Raw genomic sequence first — 25293 nt, forward strand, 5'->3', positions numbered from 1 at the left:
GACTTCCGGAATATTCAACGCGAGTCTTAAAACGTAAAATACAGCTATATGCTGTGTAATCTTTACAAATTATGGACACAACTTGTCCGGAGACGTCGGTTGTCCTTTAGGTGTGACCCATCTACTGCGCTGAAGTCAGATGGGAAAAACAGCAGCACACCCACAACCCTCACAAGTGTAAGCATCTCGTATGCTGAATTTAAGCAGCAGTACCCAAAGGCTGATCACAACCACTGAACATGATCTGTGTGGATCAGTATTTTGGGCATCAGTAATGGCAAAAAAATATGACTTGTATCCCTTTGACCGTTACCCTTTGCACCATCTAAAATAAGGTTAAAAGGCAGGCACAGGATCTGTGCCACTGAAACAGGGCCACTAGGTGGCTTCAGTATTTACGCTAACATGATCCAAGGATGACAGCATTGCTTGTATCACCTAAAGCAGATTAGAAGGCTACTGTGTGAAATGTGCCCCGGAAAAGATCACAAGGTGGCCACGGGACTTGAGCTGCTACCAGAAGAAAGGCAGCTGCAAGACATTATCCACTGCCGGAACAGTCACTCAGGCGACCATAGGATATGCGGCGCTTGAACAGTGGACAATTGTGGAGGTGGAACGTGTACTTCCAGAGCACGGCCAAAGAGCGGCTGGAGAAAATGTAACGCCTGCACCCGGTGGGAATCAGGCAAAGCTTGTCAGATTTTGCAGCCTGTATTTCCCTGCTGTCGCAAACACTCTGGTCCAACTCATCGTACCCGACATACCTGCCACAGCATGTAATGGCTTCAGAGCAAAAGGTGGCCGGCTCCTTTGAATAAATTACAATTTAACACATGTATTTGGTTCGGTCACCTTTTTTTCTATTAAATACATAACTCCACGTGTTCATTTGGTTTTGTGTATTCAGTGGTTGTATAGGTGGGGTCAGTGACGTGCGGTAAGGTTCATGGCTGGTGAGGCACTGACGTCATCACAGTCAGATTTACAAACATGAACTCTACAGAGTGGCTTATTCACCATTTGATTGGCAACAGTTAACATGTCTTGTTTAAAATGTCATGTCAGCATTCTTTATATAAAGCGTAGCATAGAAAAAAAGAATTTAAAAAAACTAGATTATCGTGTTACCTTTACTTATCAACGAAGTCCATGTGCCGCTCCTTCTGAAGAAAGGCATCGATAACTTCTTTGTAGAAGCCTTCCTTATATTTCTTCAGTTTTAAAAGTCTCTCTATTTCTTTCAATTTAGATATGTAATCCTCCATTCTCAAAATAAGGCCAAGCAACACGAAAAAATGACTGGATGGTTGCACTTAACTTGCTAACTGTTTCCTGTAGCTTGCTCTCACTAATTCTATTATTCTGCAGCCGAGGAGGAGCAAGAAGAATCTGTAATCACCAGCACCCCCTGTGATGAGGCAGGAGAACTGTGCCTCACCAAAGCACACAGTTTTGATAAAAATAAAATAAAATAAACACTGTAGAACGGTTTTTATAATGTAAAGTGACTACATTATATACACCAGCTAAACTGTAGAAATTTAGTTCATATACTAAGTGTTTGAACACTTTAATAGAGATATGCAGAGGGACAGCAATGCGGTCTCACTGCAGAGCAAGCCAGCACAGTAAGCATAGTCATTGCGCAATCCATGGTGAGGCTCAGCCAGCTGCTGCGTCACCGCTCGTCTCTACTTAGTATTTGAACGGTAAATGTGAAAATTCAGCGATTTTGAAAAAAAAAATCCAAAAATGGTGAAGCTAAATGGAAAAGAACTTTAAAGTACAAATCACTAAATAAATATAACGGTTTAATTTATTTTTTTCATTTGATACTTCCATGATGACAGGTGAGGCAGTGCCTCACCTGCCTCCACTGACTGCACGTCACTGGCTGGGGTGCTCTTGTTTCCCCCAGTGTTGATATGGTTAAGGGATATCAAATATTTTCTGATTTAGAAGTTTTTAAAAATTGACTAATTATCAGAGTGGTCTCGTTGGATAGTTGGGGTGCTCTAGTTTGCCCCAGTGTTGATTTGGTCCAGGGATATCGAATATTTTCCGATTTAGAAGTTTTTAAAAATTGACAAACAATAATATGTTTTCACTTTTCAGAGGCCTTTCATTTCAAAATATAAAACCAGATCTGTATCAGGGTGGTCTGGTTGGCTAGCTGGGGTGCTCTAGATTCCCCCAGTATTGATTTGGTCCAGGGATATCGAAGATTTTCCGATTTAGAAGTTTTTAAAGATTGATGAAAAAAATATCAGCATGCTATCAACTATGACGGGGTTTATTTGATATTATTATTATTATTATTATTATTATTATTATTATTATTCCAAATTCCTTGTGTGTTCTACATCACAGGTGTCAAAGTCAAGGCCAAATCCGGCCCGCCACATCATTTATTTCGGCCCGCGAAAGCAAATCAAACTTGTTAAATTCCATGATTGCTAAAATCTGAGCCAAAATTTCATATTTTTGGATGTCAACCACAATAAAAGTCATTATTCTTAACTTCAGATTTGAAAACCACCATCTACAACACAAACTAGGAGTTATCAGAACCCTCCAGCATAGGACTAAAATAATACCAACAAGCGTCAAAGGTAGAGAAAAGGAGTCAAAACAGGAGTCAGGAGAGCACTCAAAAACTGTGGTTACCCTCAGTGGTCTTTTAACAAATGTCAAAAGAAAAGAATAGGGAATGAAACCAAAAATTCTGAAGAGGAGAGGAGTAGCGGTACCTTACATTGCAGGGGTTTCTGAAAAACTACGAGTCCTTTGGCTACACAAAATTCCTACTTATTTCAAACCGATAAACACTTAAGGCAAAAATTAGTGCATCCAAAAGATAGGCTGCGAAATGAAAAACAAAGTAATGTAGTTTATTCAATACACTATAAGAATGAAAATTTTAAAGAGCAGTACATTGGGGAGACTAAACAAATTCTTTATCAACATCGCAGGGATAATACTAGTGGGCCTCAATCGGCAGTACATATGCACCTAAAAGCTACCAACCACTCATTTGACGACAATGAGGTTAAAATCTTCGCGAAACAACATAGATGGTTTGAAAGGGGAGTAAATAAGCTATTTTAATAAAACAGCAAAAGCCTTCACTAAATCGCCATGGTGGGGTGACGTTCAATTTGGATCATTCCTACAATAGATTTCTTATGCAACATAGGCTGTTATGCCGATGTGGTGATACCAGAGCAAATGGGGCAATCAGGCCAGTCATAGACCCCATAGTCAGGCAGGACAATATAAGTAATCAGTCAGAACAATAGAAGTAATCAGTGTAGCCGCAGGGCATAGTCCTCTGCTCCCCCCAACCTGAAAGCAGGGACATATCAAAGCAGAGTCTGGCACCGCCACATCTGGACAGTAGGGATATATATATATAAAGTACCAGCAAATCTTAGTTTGCTGACGAAGGCCCTTAGATAAGAAGTGAAACGTCCAACACCTTCAAAGAAGTACAGATAACGTCTGAAGAAACCTTCTCATTATTATTATTATTATTATTATTATTAATATTATTATTATTATTATTATTATTATTATTATTATTATTATTATTATTATTATTATTATTATTCCAACTATTTTTTCTATCTCTACTTGAGAACGCGCCTTGGCACTGTTCTGAGTTCTTATTCTTCCTAGGTGAACGCAATCCTTCCCCGAGAGCCAAGCAACCACTTGTTTAACATATTTTTGGTCTATTTAGATCCAAACCACTGCCGGCCATGAATTCGTTGTCATACTTTTATTTTGAAGGTGGCCCACGCCCCTCGCTTGCCACAGACTACCGTAATGTACATTACACAATGTTGTCAATCGAAGTGGCGGCTCACTTGACTTAGTTTTGCGAGTGAAGGCTGGCTTGACCGCAGTGTTCATTTGTAAGGCGAAACAAAAGATAATGTAAAAAACGACATAACATTATTATACTATTTTTTGTGTTTGTGTGTGTTTTATTTACTTCTAATTTACTTTGGTAACACTCAAATTATTTTAACTCATACCACAGAGTCACGAGTAATAATAATAAATAATAATAATACATTACATTTGAAGCGCCTTTCAAAGCTCTCAAGGACACGTTACAGTCACAGACAAGCATAGGTACTATAATAAATAATATACAATCACAAATAGAATCCAGTAAATAAAATACAATTATAAATAGAAACAAGAGAGAGAGCTACACAGAAAATGCAATTTTAAATAGTAAGAAAATATCCCGATTTGTGATTGCTGAAACTTAACATGTATGGACTTCACAACATTGAAATACATAGATACAGCATACGGTATTTTTTTAATACAATGGAATTATGATGCGTGAACAAATACGTCACATTTGCATGCGTGGGCTAGTTTTACTGGAATCATGACATATGACAATAGCCGGCAGGCCATGAGTGCAGAGATTATCTCACAAGGTAGTGTGAACACATTGGAGTTTGATGCCAATCTTTACTCACTCGATTATTATCTGGTGGTGTCCATATGACGCAAGCGTTCATAAACGTCAGTGAATTTTGTAGGGGTAGGACATTTCAGGCCTGAAAATCAAATAACAATTGCATATTTAACATCTTTGACGCCTGATGACTCATCTGGGAATCCCAAATTGAGCATGTTTTATATGACACCGCTTCTGCTTCTGGTGTAACGTTACGCATTACACGTTTGGACATGCAGCCTATTTGTTCGAATTACCTTCCCCACTTTTTGGTTGAATGTAACTCCATACGTTTTATAAATGATTGAAACTGCACTTGCAAATTGCATGGGGCATTTATAATAGCGAGCTGGTGATACATACAATATATTTATTTGAATAGTGCATGCATTTGTTGTTTATGTTCTGGTTTTGAATTTTATTTTTACGAACTAGAATATAGTAGTTGTTATTCTACCACGTTCATTGGCGAATGTCCCCATTATTTCCAGGCCTTCCCCCAAGGTGCTCTCTCAGCGGAGAGCACTTTGGAACGGAACCAGCAAGTGTCCCTCAGCGTATCTAAAATCCTGACGCCTGACACGTGGGACGTCACAATTGCATTACGTGATGTTGTACAGTTTAAACGTGTCTGTAGATGGACGTGTCACGGAAGACGTTTTATTTATGTGAAAGTTGATGTTATCGCCTACAAAACTGTGTCAATTCCGTCATCCCATCTGTGCGTATTACGTGATCAAGTTACCTGCATTTGCGATGTGCAATAATCATATTCTTGTGCTCTCAGCGCATTGTTCATCGCAAAGTATGTGCCAAAATGGATCAGATGTGGCCAAGTTGTGATCCGAGAGACGTACGGTTCAATTACCAGGCCTTACCTCGCTTCGCCGAGCAAGGTCCGACCCTTGCTGGTCCGGACATGTTCAATGGACCTCAGGCGGTCATGCCGCCGGTCTACATGAATAGTGCTGCAGGTTTTTACAGTCATGGCCAGGTAAGCTATGAATACCCAAAACAATTGGCTAAACATGCATCGAGTGTATGTACTGTATAAGTGTATTCTAATATAGTAAAACTACGAAGATGCTTATTTTTTTATATTGTAAAAGTAGAGTGACACACTTGTCATACTTTCACCTTTCTGATGCGTTGTGCATGCTTTTCGTTTGAGATTTATTTATTTTTACATTAGCACAATGTACACTCGCATTTTACATAAAATCGAGCACTAATGTTATAATGCACATTCCAAAAGTTTCAGAGCGATGCAATAGAGTTGTACTACACTACAAACTACCATACACTTACAAAAAATAAGTCCTTAAATTGGCCAAGAGCAAATGACAAACAGATGTGTATTTATGTCTCCCCAATTGTACTTTTGACACAGATGCTAAAAAATGCATTTGCTTTTTTTTTGTACCACACCAGGCTTTTTAAGTGTGTTCATTTTTCTTTTTAAGTTTTACCGGTCGAAATTTGTGCAGCATGGAGTTTACCTTGCGTTGTAGAATATATTGTTTCAGAAAGAAAAATCCATCTGTTGTGGAATTTAACCCATAATTCTTAAGTGTTCCCAAATATATTACTGTACTCCCTAATGTCTTTTACAAACCTAAATCCAACAAAGTTGGGACATAGTGTCCGCAATTGAAATAAAATTACATTTAAAACAACATAAAACAATTTGCAACACATCTTCAACATATATTGGATACATGACAAAAACAAGATAAATTAACTATTGTATCAAAATAATTAACGTAACCCATTTACACTGAGCGTGTTCATATGAACACAGATGAATTCATTTAAAAAAAATCTAAAAATAATCAAAACAGTATCAAATAGGTTCAAACGGAATATATAATTAACAATAATATAATTATATATAATTAACAATAATTAAATGGCAAAAAAACAATGCATTTGAAAATGAATTCATCTGTGTTCATATGAACACACTGCGTAAATGCGTTAAAATTGTATATCCGTAACACTTCCTCAAAAACCCAGGACAAGGTCGTATTTACTGACCTCAATTTTTCTTTTAAAAAACATTGAATAAACATTTGTGAACTGAGAACACTCATTGTTGGAGCTTTATAGGTTCATTCATTACCTGTCTTGCTTGATGTACAGCTTCAGCTATCAATAGTCTTAGTTGTGGTATTTTCCCCTTCATAACGTGCCACACATTTTCGATGGGAGAAGCTTTGGAACCGTATTGTCGTGTTGCACCGTGTTGCACCGTGTTGCACTTAACAGATGAGGAGCCGAACTGTATTTGCTCCCATTGGTTTTCTGAAGGTTTGCTGAGCCTATATGGTGATATCCCGGAAGCGTTAATGGTGATAAGCCAAAAGGAAAATAGTAAAAATTAAAATAGAATTTAAAAAAAGTCAGAATCATCTTTATTGGCCAAGTATGTAGAACACACAAGGAATTTCTCTCCGGTAGAACAAGCTGTACTAGTATCAGACATGACTAATAAATAGGGAAGGACATTCCTTCATGAAAGTGGTACCTCTCATGAACAACTGTGAGACAATGTAAAAAGTATCAAGTAGCGCTAGAGTGATCAGTGGTAGAATAAATATAATAACAGTTGATAGTTGGTGCAGAAAAAAAACATGATACACTATCCACTATAGTGACTGCTATCTCTGAAAAGGTTCAATGTTACTTTTCTTACTTTTTTTTCACTTTCATTTTTCAAAATGTATACAGTAGTTGTCAAGACTTGTGGCAGGATAAGTCAATTTGCTCTCTAAGCATGGGCATAGAAAGCAAATTGACACTGCTATTCAATTTTGATTGTGATACATGAGATACATCAAGCCTGGCCAACCCACGGCTCCCGATCTGCATGCGGCTCTTTGGTTGATTACATGCGACTCTTAAGGGGCCGGCTCTTAAGGGACATCCACATGACGAGCGTAAAAAATGTTTGGCGCTGACATTCATCGTCTATCTACCGTAATTTCGCGACCATAGCGTGCGCTGCACATTTTGGAGAAAATGTAAGACTTTTAAGAGTGAGTCATGAAGACTTTTAAGTGCACCTCATAGTCGTGAAGATACGGTATCAAGCTGACCTTGTGACGTTAACACGCATGTGCGTAAGATGAAAATCAATTATGTCGTAAACCACGAGTGGCCAAACAGTCAGAGACTCGACACAAATTGTTTACTACGTAAACAATTCATTTTCGTCAAGTTCGCTCTCAAAATGGCACACTGTAAAACCCAACAAGTTGAAAGTACTCAAATTTTTTTTGGCAACTGATTACGTCAAATTTTTTGAGTACAGTTTACTCAAAATTTTTGAGTAAACTATACTCAAAATTTTGGAGTACAGTTTACTCAAAATTTTTGAGTAGTGGAAATAAATTTTATGAGTTTGACTGAACTTAAATGTTATGAGTTTGTTTGGACATAAATGTTATGAGTTTGAATGAACTTAAAAGATGTACTTTCAGTTTACTCTAATGTTTTCTTGTTATCTTAATTTTTAAGTTAAAATTAGGTTTCATATTTAAGCGTAACCAACTCAAATTTATAATGTTACATGAAAAAATATATGTATACTGTACTTACATTTAAATGCCTTCTATGTCTAAAAACAAAAACCCACCTCACATGTCTGTTTTAGTGCACATTTTTATTAAGGTTTAAAACAACCTTTGATAAAACATTCATGATAACAGTATCAAATGCACAGCATGTCCACGTACCAAAACAACAAATAAACCCCTGAACAGTTCTTTTTTAGTAATTAACACAACATCGTGATAAAGATGTGAAATAAACACAACAAAACAACAGAAAAAAAACAACAAATTATACTCTGCTGTTCTGTTAAAAAATAAATTATCTGACAAGCATATACTTGAATAAATACGAGAGAATACATTTCAATGTACTCGTTATAAGGTGCAAATCAGTATTCATGAAATGAAAAAAGACATTTTGGTGAAATCCAGGTTTACACATCAAATTATGAATAGAAAATCACTCACAAACAGTACATCAATGTTTAGGTATACAAAGCAGAGTAAAACTATGAAATTACTTATCCAGTGTTGCTTTGTTCCATAATATTGGAGGCCTTCAATATTGCGGAACAATGCATTTTTCAAATTTAGCAGGCGTGGTTTGAGTGGTCTGTTATCATCAAGACACAGCAGTATTTTCTGAATGAAGTGAATGTGTGGATTATTTTTTTTGGATAATCTAAATGCTGTGCATACATTAAACCAAACAAGACGAGGTGTATCCGCCAACCTGGGGAGACATCTCACAATAATGCCATCTTCTCTCACAACAAAAATGCTGTTGGGGTTAAACAAGATGGCGCTAGTTGTCAGTTGTCACGGAGAGAAGTGCGACAGGAATGTTTTCAATGTCTGGATCCTCTTCCCACTGCAAAATACATCAATAGACATTTGTGTTAAGTCAGGCAATACGTACATTGCATGTTTTGAAGAACTGTGAGTCATCTTCTCGTAGGTATGCATGGAGTGTATATCATGCTGTTCCTTTATCAAAAGCAAGAGGAGGTAAAGCAGTTTTAATTTGGGGAAAGCGACAGGAGCTTAACATTGCAGTACTTGTCTTCGGCATCTCAAACCCAAGACAGTGGCCTATGGAGACCTATGGAGAATTAAGTTTAGGTAAAATTCTGTTCAATATAAGAAAATACATACATGTATTATTTTTAATATGATTCGGGTAATTAATCATGTAGCATTAATAAAAATGTAAACATACCTTAGATAATGGTGGTGTTACTCAATTTCCACCCTGGGGCTAAAAGGTTGAATAGAAAAAACAGACAACAAATGTAATCATTTAATTTAATAAAACACCCTGATCCATGTTTACTTTTTAAATTGAATAAATAAGCTAATTTACCAGATTAAATGATGGCATCAAGCCAGTCAGGTGTTTGCAGTTTGAAAAATGGTGTTTGCAGGTGTTTGCAGTTTCAAAAATACACTTAAAAAGTTTTATGTTTACACATGAATGGCCATTTAAAACTACACCAATTGTACAGAGTGATATTTCATTTGGCTCGCATTATATTTACTCAGTGCCTTAAAACGGCAGCACAACTGTTGCACGTTGAATTAGCATGATTTATTGTGCTGCCGTTTAAAACAGTTAACTCAAAGCACCAACCTGCTGGCGTTGCAGCATCTGTGTGGCGGATTTCGGGTGACACTTATAACTTTTGAAGTTCATATAAAACTTAATTTAACACCCATTTGACGATTATTCTCAGACCTTCGCCGACACAAACGTAACTTTTTATCACCTCGTGATAGTTGTTACTCCACCACCGCCCAAACAAACCTGCGCGGTACAATTCTCTTAATAATACTGATGTGTCTTTCTACAAACAAGAGACGTTTAAGAAAAATTCCTACTTACCGCAGAAGAGCTCGTAACATTAGGAGAAGTTGGCTCGAGCGGTGGATGATGTCCTCAGTCGCAAGCACCACAAACTGGCATTTTTGCTCGCAGCAAAGGCGGCAAGAGCCCCAAACGGACTTTTCCAAATATTCCTTTCCTGTGGAGCGACTACAGCATTGACACACTGGGTCCTTGTAATATACATATATAGTATATTAAATACGATTGTTTGTCTTTCCACCCTAATTTAAAATAAATAATCCGTCGGTCTCTGCCAGATTCAGCCGTTGAGAATTCAAATGGCGTCCAATGAAAGCACGCAGCTTCCTGTCATGAACTCAAAATGTTTGAGTAAACGATTGCTATGAACTCAAAAGTATTGATCTCCTGCAAATTAAAAACGCAAGACTCATTGAAAAACTCAAAACGTTTGAGTTTTTGAAACAAAAAAATCGGCTTTTGAGTTGACTGACCTCCATGAGTCGTCACCTTACCGTGGTGGAGGGGTTTGTGTGTCCCAATGATCCTAGGAGCTAGGTTTTCTGGGGCTTCATGCCCCTGGTCGGGTCACCCATGGCAAACAGGTCCTGGGTGAGGGACCAGACAAAGTACGACTCAGAAGAACCCATATGATGAAAAAGAGAAATGGATTTAGTTTTCCCTTGCCCGGACGCGGGTCACTGGGGCCTCTCTCTGGAGCCAGGCCTGGAGATGGGGCTCGTTGGCGAGCGCCTGGTGGCCGGGCCTACACCCATGGGGCCCGGTCGGGCTCAGCCCGAAGAGGAAACGTGGGTCCCCCTTCTCAAGGGCTCACCACCCATGGGAGGGGCCAGAGGGGTCGGGTGCAATGTGAGCTGGGCAGCAGCCAAAGGCGGGGACCCTGGCGGTCCGACCCTCGACTGCAGAAGCTAGCTCTGGGGACGTGGAATGTCACCTCTTACAGGGAAGGAGCCTGAGCTGGTGCACGAGGTTGAAAAGTTCCGACTAGACATAGTTGGGCTTGCCTCCACACACAGCCTGGGTTCCGGTACCAGCCCTCTCGAGAGGGGTTGGACTCTCTTCCACTGTGGAGTTTCCCACGGTGAGAGGCGTAGAGCAGGTGTCGGCATACTTATTGCCCCCCGACTCGCCGCCTGTACATTGGGATTCACCCCAGTAGACGAAAGGGTTGCTTCCCTCCGCCTTCAGGTGGGCGGACGGGTTCTGACTGTTGTCTGTGCATGTGCACCAAACAGCAGTTCAGTGTACCCATCCTTTTTGGAGACCTTAGGGGGTGTGCTGGAGAGCGCTCCCCCTGGGGACTCCCTTGTTCTGCTCATGTTGTTTCAATGCTCATGTGGGCAATGACAGTGGGACCTGGAAGGGCGTGATTGGGAGGAATGGCCCCCCCGATCAGAACAGGAGTGGTGTCTTGTTATTAGACTTCTGTGCTCAACACGGATTGTCTATAACAAACACTTTATTCAAACATAAGGGTATCCATATGTGCACGTGGCACCAGGACACCCTTGGTCGCAGTTCGATGATTGACTTTATAGTTGTATCATCGGATTTGCGGCCTGATGTTTTGGACACTCGAGTGAAGAGAGGGGCGGAGCTGTCAACTGATCACCACCTTGTGGTGAGTAGGCTCCGTTGGTGGGGGAAGATGCCAGTCCGACCTGGAAGACCCAAACGTGTTGTGAGGGTTTGTTGGGAACGTCTGGCAGAATCCCCTGTCAGAAGGAGTTTCAACTCCCACCTCCGGCAGAACTATACACATGTCCCGGGGGAGGCGGGGGACATTGAGTTCGAATGGACCATGTTCCGTACCTCCCTTGCTGAGGCGGCAAATCAGAGTTGCGGCCGTAAGGTGGTTGGTGCCTGTCGTGGCGGCAATCCCCGTACTCGCTGGTGGACACCAGTAGTAAGGGATGCCGTAAAGCTGAAGAAGGAGTCCTACCGGGCTTATATAGCCTGTGGTACTCCTGAGACAGCTGACACGTATTGACTAGCCAAGCGGAATGCAGCCTCGGTGGTCGCCGAGGCAAAAACACGGGCATGGGAAGAGTTCGGTGAGGCCATGGAAGCCGACTTCCGGACCGCTTCGAGGAAATTCTGGTCCACCATCCGGCGTCTCAGGAGGGGAAAGCAGTGCACCACTAACACTGTGTACAGTGAGAGTGGGGCGCTGCTGACTTCGACTCGAGACGTCATGAACCGGTGGGCAGAGTACTTCGAAGACCTCCTCAACTCCACCAACACGCCTTCCTTGGAGGAAGCAGTGTCTGGGGACTCCGAGGTGGGCCCTCCGATCCTTGTGACTGAAGTCACCGAAGTGGTTAAAAAGCTCCTCGGTGGCAAGGCCCCGGGGGTGGATGAGATCCGACCGGAGTTCCTAAAGGCTCTGGATGTTGTGGGGCTGTCCTGGCTGACACGCCTCTGCAACATTGCGTGGTCATCGGGGAGAGTGCCTCTGGATTGGCAGACCGGGGTGGTGGTCCCCCTTTTTAAAAAGGGGGACCGGAGGGTGTGTTCCAACTACAGAGGGATCACACTCCTCAGCCTCCCTGGAAAGGTCTATTTAGGGGTCCTAGAGGGGCGGGTCCGTCGGAAAGTCGAGCTTCAGATTGAGGAGGAACAGTGTGGTTTTCGTCCCGGCCGCGGAACAGTGGACCAGCTCTACACCCTTAGCAGGGTCCTCGAGGGCGCATGGGAATTCGCCCAACCACTCTACATGTGTTTTGTGGACTTGGAGAAAGCGTTTGACCGTGTCCCTCCCTGGAGTTCTGTGGAGGGTACTTCGGGAGTATGGGGTACAGGAGCCTATATGACCGATGTCAGAGTCTGGTTTGCATTGCCGGCAGTAAGTCGGAATCATTTCCAGTGAGGGTTGGGCTCCCCAAGGCTGCCCTTTGTCACCGATTCTGTTCATAACCTTTATGGACAGAATTTCTAGGCGCAGCCGAAGCGTTGAAGGTTTCCGTTTTGGTAGCCTCAGTATAGCATCTCTGCTTTTTGCAGATGATGTTGTACTGTTGGGGCCTTCAAGTGGAGCTCTCCAACTCTCGCTTGAGCATTTCGCAGCAGAATGTGAAGCGGCTGGGATGAGAATCAGCACCTCCAAATCTGAGACAATGGTTCTCAGTCGGAAAAGGGTGGAGTGCCCTCTCCGGGTCGGGGAGGAGATTTTGCCTCAAGTGGAGGAGTTTAAGTATCTGGGTGTCTTGTTCACGAGTGAGGGTGAAAGGGATCGAGAGGTCGACAGGCGGATCGGTGCGGCGTCTGCCGTGATGCGGACTTTGTACCGATCTGTCGTGGTGAAGAAGGAGCTGAGCCAAAAAGCAAAGCTCTCAATCTACCGGTCGATCTACGTCCCAACCCTCATCTATGATCACGAGCTATGGGTTGTGTCCGAAAGAACGAGAGCCCGGATGCAAGCGGCCGAAATGAGCTTTCTCCGTCGGGTGTCCGGGCTCTCCCTTAGAGATAAGGTGAGAAGCTTGGTCATCCGGGAGGGGCTCAAAGTCGAGCCGCTTCTCCTCCACATCGAGAGGAGCCAGATGAGGTGGCTCGGGCATCTGATTAGGATGCCCCCGGGACGTCTCCCTCGTGAGGTGTTCCGGGCATGCCCCACTGGCAGGAGACCCCGAGGACGACCCAGAACACGCTGGAGAGATTATGTCTCCCAGCTGGCATGGGAACGCCTCGGGATCCGCCAGGACGAGCTGGAAGAAGTGGCTGGGGAGAGGGAAGTCTGGGCTTCCCTACTGAAGCTGCTGCCCCCGCGACCCGACCCGGATAAGCGGTAGAAGATGGATGGATGACCTCAATGACTTTGACTCAGTAGTACTGTTCGGGTTTACAGTGCAGGGAAAAAAATGCACAGCAAGACGAAAATATGAAGATGAACACAGGATATTTTTAACAGAGTGGGAGAGTTTATATTTTTTGTTGAGCGTAACCATTCTGCCTTATATGTCAGGCGTCATTGGTGCATTTCAAAGCGTCAAATCTTCAGCGCCACTTCAGCTCACTCCACGTGAACATCCACCAAGAATTCCCCAAAGGTACTGAACTTCGCAAGCACAAGTTGGTCACTTTAAAAACTCAGACAGAAAAGCAGATATTTTTTTTCCGAACATTTACAAAGCACCCAGAGACCGTAACGCTTGCATCATACAAACTGGCTTGGACCATTGCACAGGCTAAAAATCCATACAATGAAGGAGTTTATTAAGAAATGCCTCAGTGACGCTGTTGAAATCTTGTCTCCTAAAAACGACAAACTAAAACAAATGGTAGCAGATGTCGAACTGTCCCGCCACACTGTTGAACGCAGAATATCAGACATTAGCACCGCTATTGAATCACAGCTGCACTCTGACCTTCAAGCATGTGAGTATTTTAGTGTCACATTGGATGAAAGTTGTGACATACAAGACAAGCCTCAGTTGGCAATATTTGCACGGTCTGTGACAAAGGATTGTGTGATCAAAGAAGAACTCTTGGCATAGATGTGAAGGAAACAATGATGGCTGCATTTGTAAAAGCAAATCTGCCCATACTGAAACTGACTGCACTAGAAACAGATGGAGCACCTGCCATGATCGGCTCTGTGAACGGGCTTGTGGGGCTGTGCAAAGCTGACCAAACATTTCATGAGTTTTGGAATTTCCACTGCATCATCCACAGGGAGCAACTCGTGTCTAAATCATTGAATTTAGAGAATGTCATGAAGCCTGTGATGGAAATCGTCAACTACAGCCGCACTCATGCACTTCACCACAGACAATTCAAGAATCTCATCGCTGAGTTGGACCAAGGGCTTCCAGGTGACCTGCCGCTGCACTGCACTGTGAGGTGGCTGTCAAAAGGCAAAGCTCTTGCTTTTTTGAGCTGTTTGATGCCGTGAAACTGTTCATGGAAGAGAAAGACAAGGACTATCCCGTGCTCTCAGACCACAAGTGGATTATGGATCTGGCTTTTTTGGTCGACATGCTGTGTCACTTGGACAAACTGAACCTTACCCTTGAGGGTAAGTCAAAAATTCTGCCCGACTTGGTGCAAGGTGTGTTTGCGTTTGTCAACAAACTGAAGCTGTTCAGGGCGCATGTTCAAAAGGGAGATTTACCACATTTTTCCACTCTTCTAAAAGCCAGCGGGCAAGTCACCAGCGCCGCCCTGAATAAGCAAAGAGCCAGATATTCAACACTAGTTGAAAACTTGCACAAAAACTTTGTGACTCGATTCCGTGATCTACAACTGAAAAGGCTGCAGATTACGTTCCTTGTCGACCTGTTTAATGGGGAGATGGATTGTTTGAAAGCCCCGCTAGTCACAGATGAAGCTGCGGCTGAGTTAGAAATGATCGATCTTTGTGAGGAAGATCAATTGAAACCTGCTTTAAGGGAACGGACCATTGAGTTCTGGAAACGGGTGCCAATGGAATCACTCCCCAATGTCAAACCGGCTGCGCTTAAGATACTGTCAATGTTTGGGTCAACATACGTCTGCGAGTCTGTTTTCTACCCTGAAACATGTGAAATCAAAGCATCGATCGGTTCTGACTGACTCATGTAAAAGAATTGCTTCGAGTGGCAACAACAGAATGCAAGCCAGATTTAATGAGGATTGTCCAAGACAAAGAATGCCAGAAGTCCCACTAAGCAACATGCACGCTATTGTAAATTACAGTGAGACCTCAACTTACAAACACCTTATCTTACAAACTTTTCGTCTTACAAACGTCAAATTTATGAAAATTAAACCTTATAATAAGCGCTATTTTCATAATACACACCCACCACGGCTGGCGGAGTGATCTTTGCCGGAAGCACACGACCGAACAGCACCATAGGTTAGGTTACCAACAGTCCTTATGGAAGGTGACTCTCCTTCCATAAGCCATCAACGACCATCAAAAAGGTAAATAAACTTTATTTTACAGCAGTTTATTTCCTTAATTACAGTCCTCATGTAATGCGCCTCTCTTTCCAAACAGCAATTCCCTTTGATCTTCGACCTCCAACGCCATTCGATCAAGCCATAAATGACCATCACAAATGTAAATAAAGTGACTATGATACAATGCAGTGTATTTCTTTCATTACAATACAATAGCACATTTAGTTTTTAGGTTTATTTAGTTGAAAAGTATATTTTATGGAAACCCGGGAACGGATTATTCCCATTTTAATGGTTTCTAATGGGAAGTATTTTTTTGAGATACACACTTTTCACCTTACACACTCTGTCTGGGAACCAATTAAGTTCGTAAGTTGAGGTCTCACTGTATTATATTTTTGTTTGTGGACTTGGTTGAACTGAGTTTGTGTGTGTAAAGACAGTGTTCTTTGTTGCCTGAGGTTTTAGTACTCTAGGAGTCAATTTCCGCTATATTTGTTGATTTTGTATTTAAAATGTGATACTTACAATAAATCTGTGAGCAGAGGTCTGTGGGTGAGGGATGGGGCGATGGGGTGTTCATGTGTGCCCATGTTTATCAAAGTCAGCGTTATTGTCAAATATGCTCAGATGCATGACATACAGCACAGATGAAATTACTGTCCTCTCGGACCCAGCATGCAAGGCACTTATAATGATTTTAACAATCATAAACACAAAAATGCCAATTTGCCGGGAGAGAGAGGGGAGCCGCTGCGTGTTCACGCGCCGCCACCCCTGAGATACATTATATCCAAACTGGGATGGTGGATACTAAGATAAGTAGCTCATATATTTTAATGTGTTAAAACATGTTTCTGTTTCATCTCAATTTTGTGATAATAGCGTCGCTTGGCAGGCTAACACCTCATGTTTTTTTTCCATAGCAGGTGCCGTATTGGTGGCCTGTGCAAAACTTTGTTCCGCCAACATCAGTCAATTTTGCTGCTGCCCCTCCACAAATGGTAAGAGTTCACATGGCTGCTCAGTCTGGACAAAAATAAAACATGTACACATTTATTTTCAACTGTCACTGTTTTTTCGTGCTCATTTTTTTGTTTGTCAGATGGGGGGCACAGCAATGATGATGCCGGGGAACCCCAATCTTCCACCTGGTGTGTTTATGTAAGTTCCAAACATTTTAAACAGTGATATTGACTAAGGTACACTTTCGAATGTAAACACTCCTGTTCAGATTTCAAACAGAAAAAAATATATACTGTATTTTCCGGTTTCTAAGGCACACCCAAGCCTTGATTTTCTTCAAAAGATTGCCTGCACCTTATATGCAGGTGTGTCTAATATGTGAAGTAATATTGAGCCACAACAGGTCTTGCAATTACTGTCAGTAGCCACCAACTCAATTTCCCCCTATAGAAGAAAGTAGTGCATAACCCCATCCTTATCATATGGTGTGCCTTATATTTGGAAAACCTTTATATATTTATATATTATATTTTGAAAACTTTTTCATACATTGAAGGTGTGGATTAGTCCAGTGTGCCTTATACAGTACGATATGGAAAAGGTTTGAAAATACACCATTCATTAGGGGGTCCGCCTTATACTCTGGTGCGCATTATACACCAGACAATACAGAATTTCTCACAAAACCTTGTTATTCCAGCCTCTTGTGCTCAACATCTATTATTACAGTCTTCGACCTCTTGCCACACTTATGGGATTTTTCTTAGTTTTATTTAATAAAAAAAGGTAAGATGAACCCCTTCATGCACTATAGTGACCGCTGTGTCCCTGAAAAGCTTAATTCGTTTGATTTAAAAGTCAGCCGCATAACTTCTTCATGTGATTTAATTCACTTATGAGCACAAACACATTCTTTCCTGTGCCCACAGCCATCAAAGTAATTGTGTGTTGTGCATGGAAGTAGAAATGCCCTCTTGCCTCTGAACAAGTTGGCACTCACTTACAGACACATTTCAACACCAGGGTGGCTGTTTTAACCCGCTGAAACAGTTTGGCTCGCATGTGCCACATCGGTTCATAGCCACACTTTTCAAGTCCTGATCCGGCAGAACTCTGGGGACCCCCTAAGGAGGTGGTAAACATGGTGGTGGTTATAAAGCTCCTTGGTAGCAAGGCCCTGGGCATGGATGAGGTTACTCAGAGTTCCAAACGGCTTTGGATTTTATTAGGGTGTCCTGGTTGACACGCGTCTGCAACATGGACATCCGGGACATGTGCCTCTGGATTCGCAGATAATGGTGGGAGTGCCTTGTTTGTTACACCTAAAGGGGCATCAATGGGCGTGGCAGCAGAGGGCCATGGAGCAGATTAGTTGCGACTACAATGAACTTGATTTTTGTTTTTGTTGTCATCATGTTCAATAGAGCGGCATTGAAAGACATGAAAAGCTTTGAAAACAAATTGTGGGAAATCACTGTTTCATGAGCTGAAAATAGGTTCACAATATACAGGTAACATCTGACTTACGACCAGCTTGACTTACGACCACCCGTATTTACGACCACGACCTTCAGACCCTATTTGTAAAAATTTAATTATACGCCTGGCACCGCAACGCGCGAGCCGGCCAGCAACGTGTACAACAATTTTGACCACCCAGCCAGCATCTCACGCTCGCACAGCAATTGAGCAGAGGGGGGGAGTTTGCGAGTCATTTAGCCTCCGAGTCTCTATTCAACATTTTGAATGGATTTTAACTTACGACCATTTTGACTTATGACCGTTTGGTCGGAACGGAACTCGGTCGTAACCTGTACCGCGTGTTCTGAGATAGCCGGTTTAGGCTGCACGTCCACAATTGCTTTACATGGGAATTCTGGGCATTTCAAAATCCTAATTGTCTTGCAAAATGGTTTGAAGAACATCAACAATTAAAATAAAAGAATACTATGCAAGTATTTTTGATGAACTTTAAAGGAGTTTTTTTTTGGTCTTCCTCCATTAATAGGAGAGACGCAGACGATGAGGTGGAGCAGCAGTACATCAAGAAACCTCCAAATGCCTTCATGGTGTTTGCAAGGAAGCATCGCAAAGCACTCATGGGAAAACTGGATAAGAAAGACAGTGCCTCTGTAAATGTCATCCTGGGAGAAATGGTAAGTGTGCCCCAATCGGAAAATACACATGGGCCACAACTTTCAGTACAGTGCAGCTGAATACGACAAAGATCCAACACAGGATAAAACAATTTTACTTACAAACACAGGGATGCATCTGGGCCACGCCCTTGCGCCATTTATGCATTTTGACAGCCACTGGCGCAACTTTGTAACTCCACCGCACCAGCACCGGTGCAAGTCTATTATGATTCGTGCATATTGCTACATGATCTGCAAAACATATGACATACTTATGTTAATATACCTAAAGAAACAAATTTAGTTAAACAGCAATTGAAAACAGTTTTCCTTCAGAGGTTTTAACTTTCATCGTCTGCCATCTTGCCTTACCGATATCTAGCCACAATCACTTTATATTTGTTTCGGTGCATTCCATAATCGTGGTCGAGGATATCGGGCTTTTCCGTGGTCTGCCAGAAACTGCAGAAAGAGATATCTAATATTCATTTACCCATGGTGCTTTGCAGTATTTACAACGAACACAGCCGATGGTTGCAGTATGGAGCGTGAGAATAGGAGTTCAACTCTAAAAGACATTAAAAACAGGCAGCAAACAAGCATTTTCTTGTTTTTTAAGAAACAATCGAATAAGTCTGCGTAGGGTAGTGACAATTCGTTGCAGCAAACTGCTGTTAAATTAAAATTTAGTGGCTAATGGGAATGATTTCAGAGCTGTTGCAGCACATTGGAAATCTTCAAAGCAAAGAAATGTTTAGGTAGACACTAATAAGACATTGTGCTCAATCTGTTCTCTGTATTCTCTAATATAATATCAAAATACCACAGAATTGATTGTGTAGTAATGAAAGAACATTCAAAATGTTGGTTTATTGTATGTATGAATATATTAAACTCGAATTAAAATTGTTGATATATTAGAAATAGATTTTACTCAAATAATAGTTTTTTTATTTGCAATTTACTAATATGTTCCAAGGAATGTATTTGTTTTTTTTTTAACAGTATTGTTTACTTCGGCAATCTCACTAAATCGAGCCCAACCAATTTTAGAATTCGGCCCCCTTTTCAGACACATGGGGGCCAACTGGCCCCCTTTTTTAATTTCCCGGATGCATCCTTGCAAACACATCAATAGTTTACTTTTTTTTGTCAGTAGAGTGATACCTCAGCTTCTGAACTTAATTGGTTCCCAGAAAGTGTGTAAGGCGAAACGTTTGTCTGCCGAACATTTATTTCCCATAAGAAACCATTAAAATTAGAATAATCTAGTCCCAGGTGCCCATAAAACATAATTTTCTACTAAATAAGGTTTAAAACTACACAAAATATGCCAGATTTTATGCATAATAAATGTGCTGTTGTATTGTAATTAAAGAAATAAATTGTACTGTATAATAAAGTTGTTTTATTTACCTTTGTGACGGTCGTTGATGTAGTTTCCTCTTGATGATATCCGAGTGAAGTTGCTGTGCTTTCGGCAATAATACCCTCACACACTGTCCCATGCTAGCTGCTTTTCGTTAATCCAAATCAACACAAGTTTTTCAACCTCTTCAATTGCCTGAGACTTTTGCTTAGACAACACAGCAACACCCTTAGCCACACGTAGCAATGGTTGACTTAGCATACTGGTACTGGGACGCTAAGTCACACAAACGCACACCTCGTTCATGTTTTTCGATGATCTTCTGTTCGACTGTAATTTTCTTTTGTGTCCTCTTCTGTTTAACCCTAGCCTGTGGTGGGGTCTTTTTCGGTTCCATAATTGCAAAAGTACTCCACTTGATAACAAACCACATCTGCACTGAGTGCACTCAAAGAAAGTGGGTGTGGAAAACTAATCTGGCAGCCACCGTGGCGCTGTTCGACTGTGTTTTTTTTTTTCATCCGCCGAAAACTAGTCCGCAGGGACCGTGGCGCTGTGTGGTTTGGTTCGTCCACCAAAAACTAGTTCATATGCAAAGATATTCTATATATTCTCGTGAATTTAATGTTCATAAGGTGAATAGTTTGTGAGTTAAAGCTTTAATAAGCCGAGGTAACTCTGTATTTGTTCATTAACATATTTAATGGTTCTTGTCAATTTGTCTCCACAGTGGAATTCCCTACCGCAGCAAGACCAGGCCAAATATTATGAGGAAGCAGATGTTGAGAGACGACGTCATGCCCAGTTGTATCCCAACTGGTCAATGTGTGACAACTATGTATGTTAATTTTTTTAACATGTCGAGCATACACTGATTATGATGTCTTGTTTGTTTTTGCTCATTTCTGTTTCTTTTTATGTAGGGCAAAAAGAGGAAGAGGATGAGGGGAAATGCCACTGTTACAGGTAATCTCATGTATAGCTTGCATCACGTCACACAGGATAGTCAACAAGATCATTTGCATTTGAGTGTTTTGTATGTTTGGAAATTTAGGGAGCAAATTACATTTCAGTGATATGTAACTTAAATGTCTTTTCCAACCAAATATGCCAAAACGTGCATCTCACCCACTTTTTTTTCAGTTGTATATTTAGGACTGCTCTCATTTTTTTTAATAGAGTACCTCTTAAACAAAACGTATAACCTGCAATTGCCAATGTCATGTTCAATATTAACTCATTCACTATCATTACTGAATGTATTCAGGAATTGAAAATAAGCGCTACAGGTAACATCCGACTCACGAGCGAGTTCCGTTCCGACCAAACGGTCGTAAGTCAAAATGGTCGTAAGTCGAATTTGAGAGCGGCTGACTGGCCAAAATTATTGTATGCGTTGCCGGCCTGCTAGCGTTTCGTGGTGCCAGGCGTAGAATAAAAAATAAATAAAAATAAGGTCTGGAGCTGGCGGTAGTAAGTCGAGCTGGTCGTAAGTCGGATGTTACCTGGATTTGTTTTTTCTTGCGGGTGTGGGGGTGCCGATGAAGTGCTGGTCAGACCTCTGGTAATGTTTTTCCCTTCCACAAGGTGGCAGCATTTGCCTTTGGTACAGCCGCCCCCACTTGCACCTCATATTACTCCAGAACCAAATAACCTAGAAATGAACTTTTTTTCTGATGAAAGAAGAGAGTCTAGTGGTTCTTAGTCTGCATTAAATGTGTTGGTTATCCTAAAATTCAATATTCTATGAGTCCTGGAATTTGAGTGAAAATGACAAAAACCCTGGCACTGGAGTGGACACATTTTTGCACGTCTGGCAGTGAATGAGTTAAAATGCAGAGGCATAGTAGGCTTAAAGGACAATGACACCATTTATGACAATGACACCTAACTGACATCAGAAAAACATTTTATAGAATAAAATACCCAAAACACGCAGGCAGATATTTTAGTCAAACGCAAAACAGTAAAAATAAGTTAGTGTCCCAAAACTACTTCAAAATGACCCCGGAGATGCAGAGTTTCAGAAGGTCCCCCCCCGTGTTCGTTACGTCACGCCAGGGCGCTCTAGAATCAAAACAATGGCTACAGATTCTTGTTACTCATCCAGTTATGAATATGATTAAAATAGTTCTGAAGAGGAAAGCATAAATGTTTGCAATCGATTAAAGAAGTCCTCCCATATCATTTGGAGGCGTCTGGACTCCAATGTAGCGTCCCAGAAAATGCACAAGATGGTGCCCAAGCTCCATTGGAGATGGGCTGATTTGACTGCTAGGAATTTATGTCAACTAGTATCAAATAGTAGTCTTGGTGCAACACACGATTCACCACCGCGTTATTTATGTGATTTCCTTCTAATTTCGCCATCAACACGGATGTATTCAGCGCGAGTCTTAAAACGTAAAATATAGCTATATGCCATGGAATCTTTGTAAAGTACGCTCAGAAGTCATTTGAAGTGATTTTACAAATTATGGAGACAACTTGTCCGGAGGCGTCGGTTGTCCTTTAAGTGCTATTTAAAAACATAAAACAGCTAAAAGGGTAATTTAATGTAATTGCCAGCTACCTCCTATAGTATAAATACTGTTAAAGTATATAACCCATTGAGCGGCAACATCTGCGGGTGTTTGCATTAAAACCCTCGGCGAACGTTTGGGACCTTGAACGAATTCCTATTTGGGATCTTGGCAACACTCACAATACCTCATCTGAATAGTTATGTGGTTATTCAGAGAATTTATTTCCAAATTCTATCAAATTCTACAACATTGTAATATAACTGATATGTCTTTTTGTTTTTTGTGGTTTTTATTTTGTTGTTTTTGTTTTTGTGTTTGTTTTGTTTTAGTTTGTTGGTGAATGCACATGTATCTGGAAAGAACCATCGTAGGTTGCAGATGATTCCTGCTATAATAATCACCATTAGATGGAATAGGAACATGAAGCGGGGAAACTAGGCTTTTGAGAACATTTAATGCTTTTTTTATGCACCTTATAGTGCAAAAAGTACAGTAAAACACTAGTAGTTAAAAAAAGGACAAAGTGAATATTATGGTCAGGTGTCTGGACCACAGAAAAATAATTTATCATGCATAATGTCAAACAAATCACATGACCATTACATTGCGCTGGGTGAGTGTCTTGTGTCTTCAAAAATGACAATGATCAAATTTAAAAGGTTTTCGAGTCTGCCATTGTCGTGAACTGATTCAGCTCTTTCTTGTACACCAAGATCCTGAAGCTCCCCAGTCCACAAGGATGTGTGTGGCTCCTGTCCAGACGGGCATGATGGGACCTGAACGATACCCGACGCAGGGAGAATCGCAGTCTGTGAGCAACATTCCGTGTTTACAACAACAGCCACCTAAAGCCAACCTTCCTGCTTTTGTGCATAACTTCATGCCTCCAGCCGCTCCGTCTTCATCCGGGATGGAGTTTTCACAGCTTTTGAGTGGTGTCAATTACATGCCCATGGCCCATGAAAAACACACCAGACCATTGACTGTGAATTCATCTGAGCCTCAGAGCTTAGAGGAAGAGCTTCATGTCATACTGGAGCGATTTGAGGAAGAATCCTCCACGACACAGACTGAGCAGTCTGCTGCGGCGCTGAATTTGGAAGAAGAGCTCCAAAGCTTGCTGGAGCGTTTTCAGAATAAGCCCTCAACTGCACAGTTAGGCACAGACAAGCTCCACTGCGTCTTTGAGAGTTTAGGAATCACTGCCGCTGAGACTGGAGGGTGTTGAGTCACGCAAAGGGGTAGGATGGTAGGGCTGACCTATGAAGCTATGTACTCGAGAATCTCCCAAATTGCACAACAGTCTTTGGGTTGCACAGTCGCACAACTGTTTATGGTTCATCATCACAATTATTAATGAATCCTCGGTTTACAGCATGTTTATTTATTTATTTTTTAAATCATGGACAGTCACATGCCACAGCACTTTATTTTTTTTCTCAGATGCCATCGGTTTCACATGGGAATGCACACAAAGCAATCGGCTCTAAATGCAACATCTGGACTTGCATTCAAAGCCTGTGCAAAGCTGGATCGGATGTTTATGGACAGCAATCTCCCGCCACTATCCCCACCAGTACCCGTTGGATTAGATAATATGACAATCACCTCCGTCAGTGCTCAAAGACATTGGTTCTGCCTGCTGCCTTGCACATCCTCTTGTAGTAATGATACATATAATATATACATTGGTACCTCTACTTACGAAAGTCTCTTCATATGACATTTTCAACTTAAGAAATGCCTCGATAGGAAAATATTGCCTCTTGTTACGAAAGAAATTTCAACATACCAAAGGTAAAAAGAGTATGGGCTAATTCTCGCATTTCTGAGCTTCCTGAAGGCAACATTTTTAGCTGCTCTGCCATTGCTATTACCTAGCATTCTTGCATCCCATTGGCTAAGAGGGACCGCTACCGTATAACTATCTGGAGATAGAGATAAATAGAAATGTGTCTGCAGCTTCGTCATTCGCCTCTTGGCCCATGACACCCACGAGTTTTCCATAAATATGAATCACCAAGTTTGCCAGTCCAGCAGTCACTTACTGCTGATATTTGCCACGGATATTTTTGAAGGCTTGCTAAAAGCCAACAAACATCTTTAGATTTGTTTTTTACAAAATGCCAATCAAAACCACTTCTGAGAGACTTGTACTAAAAAGGGCCCAAAAACAATGAGCTCGCAGTTAAAAGTTATGACCTTTATTTGTATTACTTACACTGTTCTTTGTTTTTACATAATGCACAACTGTTGTGTATTGCGCATGGCTCATCAGCTTCCACACTTGCTTTCTGCTGTCTCTCGCAGAAGTATATTGATGCTAACGTTAGTATGGGGCTTGTCAAAGTGCCACTGACATTCGACTGTTTCATCGATGGCATTGTTTAATTGCAAATTAGAATCAACATTTTCTCTTCAGGCGAATCTTTCGGTCCTTGCAACCTGATATGTACGATACTCGTCATTTTTTTTTACTCGTTGCGTTTATTCAAAAGGGGTGTT

General features: G+C 41.5%; 1 protein-coding gene across 1 annotated transcript; it reads left to right on the forward strand.

Annotated features, from left to right (window-relative positions):
- The first annotated feature begins 5303 nt into the window (after positions 1–5303).
- On the forward strand, positions 5304–25293 carry LOC148886133 (transcription factor 7-like 1). Its single transcript, XM_089016845.1, has 7 exons — positions 5304–5480; positions 16717–16794; positions 16896–16954; positions 18765–18912; positions 20994–21101; positions 21187–21229; positions 23502–25293. Exons 1-7 carry the CDS (start codon positions 5304–5306, stop codon positions 24014–24016), a joined length of 1128 nt encoding a protein of 375 aa, XP_088872971.1. The 3' UTR covers positions 24017–25293.

This window comes from Hippocampus bargibanti, linkage group LG16, assembly GCF_051943395.1.
Source record: "Hippocampus bargibanti isolate YZ-2025 linkage group LG16, ASM5194339v1, whole genome shotgun sequence".
Classification (NCBI taxonomy): domain Eukaryota; kingdom Metazoa; phylum Chordata; class Actinopteri; order Syngnathiformes; family Syngnathidae; genus Hippocampus; species Hippocampus bargibanti.